Consider the following 10,972-nt stretch of genomic DNA (forward strand, 5'->3'; position numbering starts at 1 on the left):
CTGATTATTAATTTATTTCATAATGCTATAGTTTAATAAATGAAAAACCTTTCTGTAATGAAAGTGAAGTATGAGCAAACCCTAAATTTCAGCAATAAATTCTAATTTAATTTTATTTGCACAATTTCAGAGTACTTAAACTTATTTTGTATATGTGTGTGTGGTGCTGCAATTTGATTGTTTGTTTGTTTTATTCTTCTGTTGTATATTTATTTCAAGCAGTAAACCCCAGAATTGGCAAACTTACTGCCACAGCTGCTGAGACCTGTGCCCATATCTGTTGGGAATATGAGGGACCAGAGCATGTGAACTTGTATGTTGAATATGGTATAGCTGGCAGTAAGAAATAATTTCATTACCCAGTTTTTAATTTGGGGGCTATATTTTAAGAGATTAAGAACATTTTTAAGGATTTAATACTATAGATCAGGGCGGGCCCTGTGGCTTGGTGGTTAAGTGCGCGCGCTGCGATGCTGGAGGCCCGGGTTCTGATCCCGGGCGCGCATCGAGGCACCACTTCTCCGTCCATCCTGAGGCCGAGTCCCACATACAGCAACTAGAAGGATGTGCAGCTGTGACATACAACTATCTACTGGGGCTTTGGGGGGAAAAAAATAAAATAAATAAAATCTTTAAAAAAAAAAAAAAACTATAGATCACCTTGAAAAATAACTTGATCCAATTAAACGAATCAAATTTATCTGAAAAAAATAATATGAACCATCAACCTATATATTTTTTTCATATAATCTCTTTTTTTCATGTTATTAAAAACAAGGGACATAGTAAGTTCCATTGCATATGTTTGTTCAAATTGGATCTTGAAGTAGCAGAAATCAAACTGACTTAAAAGCAGTCATTTTGTCCATACTACCCAACAGAATTTTATTAGAAATTGCAGAAAATTAACACTTATATATCAGTGTTTAATGTATTCGTAGGTCAGTCACTCTCCTGACATCCTGGGCACATCTACCAGGATATGGAGCAGCTTTAATTTTCAGCGTTTTATGAAAACGCAGTGCCACCTCCTTAATGCAGTGTGCTCTGCACGTAATAAGCTGAGTGGCCAGTGAGTGTTTGTAACAAAGTGTTGAATGTAGTCCAATGTCTGTTTAGGCCTTTATCATGCAAATAAATATTTTTAGAAATAACTATTCTTTTAGGAAAATCATTACTCGGGACAGCTTGAATCTATAACTTGGATAAATTTAATAAAGGCATTTAAGTTTACCAAAAGATTCATCTTGTGAATCTTAAAAAACAATTCTTCCCATAGTTAGCTTAAGCTATTTAGTGTATAAAAGTTCTTTTTATAAACATCATTTAGAGAAACTCAATAGTTTCATAAGGCAAGGTGCAGATATAGAAGCTTCCTTTGTATGTAAAAGATTTCATACAATGGGAATATATGCATTCTGGATATCCAGTCAATATTTCTTTGAGGACATTTTCATGTAGTTCTTCATTTTAACTGATTTTTTGACATGACTAGGTTTATAATAATCTAAAATGGTAAACCTAAGCATCCTAGATTTTGTCTTTAGCTTATAAAGAATTTTCCTTTCATGAAGCATTAAGTGACTTCTAGTCCCTTAAAATATTCAAATTTGTTGTTTTGGCAAAATTTCCATAGGCAAAGAAGAATGGAGGAGAGAGATTATAAATGGTTCTCAGAGCTTCTTTGGGTTAAAGGGTCTAATGCCAGGAACAGAATACAAAGTTGGAGTTGGTGCTGAGGGAGACTCTGGTTTTGTGAGTTCAGAAGATGTGTTTGAGACAGATGAGGCGCACATCATACTGCTTCTGGCTCGTGCTCCAGTTGGCGATGGGGGCTCGTGGAGCTGTGTTATGGGTAGGACCCTGAATGTCTTTCTGTGCGGCCCAGTTGGGTTGGAATTTGGGTTTTTAGTTGTCTTTGGCTCTTTATATCAAATGAATTACAGAATTGAGCAGATCCTCTTTTAATCACGTTATTGCCAAAAACCATTACAAAAACAGAGGTAAATATGATTCTTTACTTACGTTATTTTGGTAATTCAATTTTTCACATCATTTACATGCATAAACTTTCCCTCAGAGTTAGAATGGAAATTCTGAAAGGCTGTTGAAGCTGAAAGTCACCATTTTTTATGTCAAAATGGACTATAACCCAGCAGAACCCTGCAGTTTGTTTAGACAACTGATGTAAATATTATTAAATTTGTATAGAACAGGAAATTATTCAGTTCATGTATTTCATTGTTATCACCCCAAATTTGACTGCCTGTATGTATTTTAGTTATTTCAACATTATCAAAACACACAATAATTAAAGTTTCTAAAATAAAGAAAAATCTTCATGTAAGATATAAGAATATTCATATTTACTCACAAGATGGAAAGCAATCCATGCTTACTTAAATTTAAAGAAGGTTTGTGTGGAGCATGTTCATTTTGTGATGCATACATCCATGTTATTTCAGTCACTTCAAGCATTCTTGAGGAAATATTGCATTTCCTGTAGAGCCCATAGGCAAAATGTATTTTGTGTGTCTTTCATTACCCAAGCTTTATGATTTTTAAAGTCATTTCTTATAATTTAGAAAATACACAATCATGAATGGTTTTAGAAAAAGAAAGAAACCAAAGGTAATGTTCAATAACTTATTAAACTACATTTTTAAAGTATTCATGTGCTAAAATCATAATGCTTAAAGAAATAAATGTTTTTTTCTGTTTGTCTGTTGTTTGTATTTTCATATCCACTTGTGTAGAGAGTTCTAGGAAAATACGTATTAAATCAATTCACGGTTAGTATTGCAAGGTGTTTGTCTTTATCAATAGCATTTAATTTCAAAATACTAAAAGTTCAAGTAGATATTCTATCCCTTTACAGCTAGAATGCTAATGATAGTAACAGCACTAGCATTTAATCAGCTCTAATCTATACCAGGCGAATGGTTTTCACAGCTTTTCTTATTCAGTCCTTACAATAATCCTATAAAGTAGGCGGTGTTATTACCCACCCACATGTCATGTCAATGACGTGTAGTGAGAGGTGGAGTCCCTGCCCTGTCACCCAGCTAGAACATGGGAGAGCTGGGTTAGAGGCTCAGCCTTCCCACACTGGAGGAGAGGCTCTCACTACACCCACCATGCAGGGTCACAGAGGGGAACAGGTTGTCTCAGAAATGACGCTTCATTTAGCACTTGGTACGTCTATCCAGCTATTCTGGACCCCTAACAGCCCCAGTGTATTCCCAGCTTGCAGATCTAGCTAGAATTAGATTCTTCCCGCAAAATCAAATTGTGGCATTTTTTGTCCTTTTATAAGACAGAAGGCAAACCCTTTAGGAAAAATTTGTTTCTTCAGTGTTACTATCCCTACAATTCCAGCTGTAGCTGGCAGGTAGTTCAAGGTGAGCAATCGTAATGAGTGGACCATTTCTGTGTGCCAGCGATGGAGAAATAGGACAAGGCCACACCAGTTATTGTCACCTTTTACATATACATGTAACCATTAAAAAGAGTAAATATTGATTAAACCCTAGTGACCTGAGTTAACATATTACTTCTAGGAGCAAATACTGTTAATCCAACTTCCTTGTTCTTCCAGTTTCCATGTTCTGCCCTTTAGGGCTACAGGATCAACTCCAGGGTGAAAGCATTATCACTACTGCTCTCGCTTCTCCCCTTCTCCACGCTAGGTTTTGAGATGTTTATGTCAGTACTTGGCATGGAAGCATACCATCCTGGCTAATTTTTTAACTCTGCATTAATGAGCTGCTTCTCTCTGAATTCTGCTAATTTCAAGAACCTAGACTCTACTTTCATTTGTGCTTGTTTCATGAATCTTCTTAACATGACACCATCTCTGCCTTTTATGGTCCGGATTTTTAAGATATATTTCTTAATTTTTTCCTATGGCACAAACTGAAAAACACATCAAACACGACTGCAGGTGGTGTCGTGATGCTGTGCTTCCTACTCACGCTCCTGTTAGGACCCCACCTCCTCTTCTTCCCCTCAGTTACCATGTCTCTCCTCTCGTATCACAAAGGATTTAAAGCAAATTTGCTTTTACTGGGCCCAACAGGTTTTTTGGTTTTGTTTTGTCAACTGCCTCCAAACTTTGGCCAAGGTAATTTTTTCCCCTTTCTATACATTTCTATTTTAACAGAACATTTTTATACGTAGTGGATTCTTCGTAAATAGCCATTTTTCTCACCCTGTCTCTTCCATGTTTATTCTAAGTACTCAAGAGCATTCTCCCTGAGACCTCCTGCTGCAGAACACAGGTTGCCCACGAGACAACAGACAGTGTGACAGCGGAAGACTGTTGTTAAAACTAACTTCTAGGAAGCAAAGCACATTTCATTCCTCTGGCTTGGTTTCTTTTTTCATATTCTTTATGTTTGTCTGTTTGTTTAATTTATTGCTTTATGGGTTACTCAAGTAACACATGAATATAATTTTATTGCAAAAGTTTTAGATAGTGAAAATCCTCTTTCACTCTCCTGCCCAATCCTACTAATACCCACCCATTAAAGCTCAGATTCAAGAAGAAAAAGGCCCTCAGGCTTCAATCTGTGTGTGTGATGCACAATGGTGGCCATGACTTGGGTTTGTATGTGTGTCTAGTTAAGATGATTTTAGAGTGTCCTGGAAAGACTTGAAGCCTCTTATAGTCATTCTGGGCTTTAGATCCCTTTTTATGTGGATGGGAAGTCAAAAGTTACTTTCACTTACTAAGTTTTTGTTTTAGATCAACTTCTGGTGCACTTGTGTGTGTGTTTTGTGTGTGTGTGTGAGCATGCACAGATATGTACCTAACATGTTGTGTCTGCCTAATCTTAAATAATGGGGCAGTAGAATATTTGATACTTTTTTCTTTAGACTTGAGGCAAAAATTCAAAGTCAATTTAGATGTTTCTTTATCAACCTTCAAAGAAACATTTCCACTTTTTGCATAGTAACAAGCTGCCAGCTGGCAGTTCAATTTGGACAGTCACTATCTTTACAAGACAATGTCTGTGCTAGTATTTGAGTATCTTATTGCATTTTGCCCTTATCAGTTGCATCTAAGTAGGTGAAAAATGTAAATGCAGATACTATTTATGACAAGGTATAAATCATCAGGCATACTAAAAACAAGGACTCTTTGGCTTCAATCAAATGCTCCATAGACTTACACCACTTGATTTTTTATTCAGTTTGGAAGAAAAAGCACATGATCAAAGACCATGTGTGAATTGACAGAAATATATTGCCAAAGAGTATGTAATGATGGACTTTTAAAATATTTTTCCCTGTCTCAGAATGGAAAGTCCCTATAACATTTTATTCTTTGTAAAGACTTCTGCAGATTTGATGTCTGGACTTGTCTTCAGGAGTGCATTATAGCAGTAGAGCATAATGGCCAGTACCATGTTCTCTGGGGTCAGGCAGACATGGGTCAAACTCCAACTCTTGGGCAAGTTCTTTACCCTCTCTGGGCATGAGTTTATTCCTCATGCCTACCTCAAGGACTGTTGTGAAGATTAAATGAGATTTTGCTCTCAGCACAGTGCCTAGCATATAGTAAGAGTTACAAAATGTTAACTCTCGTTATATGACTGTCTTCATCTTCATCATCCTCATGATGATTATGGTCTGTGTATAGAGGGGAACACTGCCTATACTCGTGCTTCAGCTGTATCTAGTTACGACGCAACTCAAAACCCCTGTAACCAATGAGGCACAGGGGCTACTGGGGAAAGGCTACTGGCATTTGATTTGTATTCCAGATAACGTATTTCCACTTCTCATTTTATTTCTTAAATAACACATCCACACATTTTTCACATTTCTCTTCACACTTGATTTTAAGCATTTCATTTTTCTCCCTATACTTTGTGTGGAGAAAAAAGGCAATGAGGTGCTATTTTTGCAACATATAGCAGGACCTGGGATACATGTCGCCATGCTTATTTCTGTGTCCAGAGATCACATACGCCTAACCCAACCGTGTTAAATGTATTCCGAAGAAATTCAATCAAATTAAAAGCATGATATAGGCATGCCTATGAATCAAAAGAAGAAAACCTTTTACCTTGATTATGGTCAAAAGAGAAAAAATAAAGGCCTTTTTATAAAAAGATTCATACCAATTTATTTAATCAAATCCTCATGGGCATGTCTGAATAGCCATTGATGCTGCACTTTGTCCCATTTGATTGACACTTTTGAATAATACCAGAAATGCTAAGTATTCTGTGTTTTTCTTAGAAGATTTGCATACTGTAACTGGTTGAATAAGGGGCTTCACATTTATTGACTCAAACAGAATAGATGGAGACTTAAAGAATGTGTATACATGTGAATGAGTATTTTCTCTTTAAACTGGTCACTTGTTCCAATAATGGTTCCACTGATCAAGATATATTTCAAAGTCTTGTGAATGGATCTTAAGCAATATTGAATTTTAAATATTGAACATTTGAGGGTAAATTGGATTTTTCAGAAATTTTCAAAAGTCATTCAGAACCAACTCTTGTAAATGAAATAAAGAATGAGATAAGTAACAAATCTAAGTGATATTTTGGATGCAAATTCAGATATCATATAAAATAATAAGGCTGGTTATCTTATGTCAACAGGTTTCTTGTGTGGAAAGTTTTCTTTTTTAACGGAAAATTTCCAAAACATTTTGAAAAATGGCAGCATCATTGCAATGATATTTTAGCCTCCAAAAGTGTTTCCTTTGAAGGAAAAATACTCCATTAGATGTATACATTCTGTTCTGTTTAAAATTCAGTCTTATATTCTTATTATTGTGCTTAATGTACAATTTATCCTATAAACAATAAATTTTTAATTGGTTTGGGACTGTGTTTCTATTGAGAATATATAGTTAAAATAACTGTGAACACAATGTACAGCAGGGTTTGTGAGCATTTAATGGTAGTAGCATTCAGATTTCTCTATTTGAATTTTTTTAATTAATGATTTTTCAAAGTTAAATCTGTATGTAACTCCTGATTGATAACTGACAGATTCCAATTTGGGGCCATGTGTAAAATATATAAAAGCTCATATACTATGGCAATTATTTACTACAAGAGACTGCAACAGTTCTCATCTCCCCCTTAACCCATACCCACCGACATCACTGATTTGTTTTCTAGCAATGGCGAGCCGACAGGTGGATATTGCGACTCAGGGCTGGTTCATTGGTCTAATGTGTGCTGTCGCTCTCCTTATCTTAATTTTGCTGATTGTTTGCTTCATCAGAAGAAACAAGGGTGGTAAATATCCAGGTAAGAAAGAAAGATTAAAATTGCTTTATAATGCTGCATAATTATCCATTAAACTAAAAATAAATCATGCGGGTAATCATGTAGATTGCAATAAATGTATCTTCGCAGAACCATAAATTCAGAATTTTGTTGAATTTTTGATCCGTTTTCATATAATGGGAGCCTAAACATTGTCAAGCCAGCCCTGGTGGTCCAATGGTTAAGATTCGGCTCTCTCACTACCATGGCCTAGGTTCATTTCCCAGTGAGAGACCCATACCACCCATCTGTCAGTTGTCATACTGTGGCAGCTGTGTGTTGCTGTGACCCTGAAAGCTATGCCACTGGTATTTCGAATACCAGCAGGGTCACCCATGGTGGACAGGATTCAGCAGAGCTTCTAGACTAAGACAGACTGGGAAGAAGGACCTGGCCACCCACTTCAAAAAAATTAACCATGAAAACCCTATGGATAGCAGCAGTATGCTGTCTGATATAGCACCAGAAGGTGAGAGGATGGTGCAAAAACACCGGGCAGGGTTCTGCTCTGCTGTACACAGGGTCACTAGGAGTCGGACTCCACTCCATTGCACTAACAACAACAACAAACATTGTCAAGGATCAGAAGGCATTTGGGGGAGTAAGTTAATGTGTTGTCTGAAGATATTAGTGACGATATTAGTGAGTCTGCTTCCTTAGGCTCCACATAAGTAATAGGTACTGAAACAGCACCTAAAACCAAAAGGCCGAGGGGGGAAGGTACATGAAGTCTTCTGGAGGAAGTAATGCATGAACTGAGTCTGGATATCGTGATGTGTAACATTGCTTTCACTATGTGGTTAATGTTTTGTTCAACTTAGTGGATCCAATGAATTTATATTTTCTTTACCTGGCCGTTTCCCCTTCATTGACAAGAAAAATTCTGCAGAAGAATAGATTTACAAAAACAATTTGTAACCATGAATATAGTTAATAAATAGATTGGTAAAATAGGAGAGAAATCTTAAAAACTTAAAACTTATTCCTTCATCAGCTAAGAGACTTGTGCCAAAATGCTTACATGAAGTCAACTTTATGTGTTAACAAATGTTCATTCTATTAAGTTACCTCAAAGAGACTAAAACATCAAAATATATGCATGGCCACATAATACATCTGGTTGTGTAACATCTACTGTGTTTAGAATTATTTGTCACCGTTGTGTTATCTTAAAGAGTGCATGCTTAAAAACATTGAACAAAGAAACACAAAATCAATAGATAATGTCATTTTGAAATTTTTTAGTTAAAGAAAAGGAAGATGCCCATGCTGATCCTGAAATCCAGCCTATGAAGGAAGATGATGGCACTTTTGGAGAGTACAGGTGAGCCTCTGCTTCTCCTCTGCCCTCCCCTGCCCTGCCCTGTCCAGACACTGTACTCAATCTCCCTACAATAGGACGTGGCCAGGAATGTGCTCTGCCCGGCATTTCATATTTTCCTCAAATTTTAGTTTAGAGACACTTCCATATCTAAATGTTTACACATCCCTCACAGTTAACATATTCTCACTTTCCATTAAAAGATAAATCTCCATTTTAGTCATAGTTTTGAAATGGAATGTCTTCCACTCTGTCATATTTTCCAGAGGCCCTTGCTGTATTGATCAACCTAGCAAAGCTGGTGTGTTACAGTGAGAGTTAAAACAACAGTAAAGACCCCACAAACCTGCATTGCAAAGGAAGCTAGCTATCCCTGTCATTTTCTAAGCAGTGCTCTTATAAAATCAGTGTTACTCTTTTTAATCTTGGATTTAAAGCTTGTTTTTCCAAAACAAATACCTACACCCCTGCCCATTAATCATGAAATGATGACTAGGCTGTTTGAGAAGCTGTTAATTATTAAGAAATATCACAGCCCTAGAGGCAGTGTGTTAACTCGCAGAACTTGGATATAATACATTCTTGGCTTGGCTCCATCATTAAGGACAAATTTTAACATAACCTATGTGCTAAAATAGTTGAAAAAAAAAAGGAAGAAACTCTTTAAACAAAGATATTCTTGCCTAGGGGTTATAGGTCTTTTTAAAGAGAGACAAATGATTATTTTAGATATGTTTAAAAACAGAAACAAAATATATATTTATTCATTTAAACAACTGGGATTTTGATGTTTCCAAAAAATACTTCTATTTATAAAATACCTTTACACCTTGTTTTTTCTTTCTATAAGCCTCTTGATTATATAAAATATAATCTTTTAATGCCCTGACCCCATATTGAGGCTTTTTTTTGCAAGAAGAAAAGGGTTTTAGGTGAAATAAAATATTTCACTTGTGGTTGCCAGATAACATTTGTAGATAAGATATTTGTGTTAATTTTTGTCGGTCTCTGGTGCTCATTTTTGGTATTTCCATGTCAATATCATGAGGGGCAAAATAATGCCAAGGATAAGAAATATGAGACCTAATTGAGAAAAAACTGATTGCCATGTATTTTTGACAAAATTGGTTTCATACCAGTTTCTATGCAGATATGAGTGATTTGCCTTTGTGTCTCAGCACCTAAACTTTCATATTCTGATTTCTCTTCAACAGAGATGACTATGATTTCTAAAACGTCTCAGAATTTCTATATCTCAGGATATAGAAAAATGTCTAGTGAGGGTTGTCTTGGTGTCAGATGTTGACTCTGGGACTGAAAGTGTATGAAAACCTCATGCAGCACCTCCACCCAGTCCACCCAGAAGGTTTTCATAACACATTAGAGCAGCCTGCAGATGGCCACAGCCTAGGGCAGCCATGTCTTACACTGGATGAGTTGAAATCTTTGCTGACTTAATTCACTCTTCTAGACATTTCTCCTGTAAAGCAGGTGAGCTGATAATTACTAAATAACTTCTTATTTTTAGAGTTCTTGTGGCTAGAATTCTACACAGGATATGTGCACCACTCCCTTATTTATTGTGATGAAGCTAAATCTTTAATACAGTCTGAAAAAAATTGTATATTTCATGAATTGAAAATAAACCATTGCACTTCATACATTCTTCACGTGGGATGGATTCCTGTTGTACATTATCATGCTTAAATGAATCTGGCAATGTATTGCTCACCTCAAGGGTCTCACATGTCAACTTGCTGTTGCAGTGATGTGAAACCATGATCTGATGTAATGTGACTTTCTCAGGGTAACTATGCTTCCTACTCCCTTAAAACTTGATTGAAATCAAGGTGGAATGAAACTAGCATGGAATCAAGAGCTGTTGGTTTTACTGTCCACTCAGCCATTACCCTTGATTCCTTTAGATATGACACAATTTGTCTACATCTCAATTATTTTCATCTATAAAATGATACAATTGTTCAAGTATTAAATGATGTCTGAAGGTTTCTAGTTCTATGATTCCTATTCTTCTGTACGAGCTATCTACTAAGAACTTTTAATAGGATTTTGGCCTCCAGAGCAGTACGTAGCAAGTTTTTGGTTACTGGCCTTGTTATCACTGTATTTACATTTATTTGGTCATATTTCTTTGTCTTGGTGTTAATTCACATGTGATACAATTGTGAAGTGTTTTCAAATGGCTGTCTTTAGCTTATGCCTTGAGTTTCTCATAAGAGAAAAACTTTTCCTTGGGCCTATTGAGTACAAACCCATTGGTTCAACTGTGAAGGCAAAAACACTTGTCACACGTGTAATTACATTGATCTGGGAGATGCCAAGGGAAATAAGG

At 36.2% G+C, this 10,972-nt stretch overlaps 1 protein-coding gene across 1 annotated transcript in view; it reads left to right on the top strand.

Annotated features, from left to right (window-relative positions):
* The window catches only part of NRCAM (neuronal cell adhesion molecule), a 273,400-nt gene that overhangs the window by 253,698 nt on the left and 8,730 nt on the right, over positions 1-10,972 (top strand). Inside the window, exons 27-30 of the mRNA XM_087436969.1 lie at positions 214-339; positions 1,637-1,813; positions 7,149-7,280; positions 8,544-8,622. Coding sequence (XP_087293095.1) covers positions 214-339; positions 1,637-1,813; positions 7,149-7,280; positions 8,544-8,622 — 514 coding nt within the window. The remainder of the gene's footprint in view (positions 1-213; positions 340-1,636; positions 1,814-7,148; positions 7,281-8,543; positions 8,623-10,972) is intronic.

This window comes from Ceratotherium simum, chromosome 1 (assembly GCF_057802395.1).
Source record: "Ceratotherium simum simum isolate JZ-2026a chromosome 1, ASM5780239v1, whole genome shotgun sequence".
In the NCBI taxonomy this organism is placed as follows: Eukaryota; Metazoa; Chordata; class Mammalia; order Perissodactyla; family Rhinocerotidae; genus Ceratotherium; species Ceratotherium simum.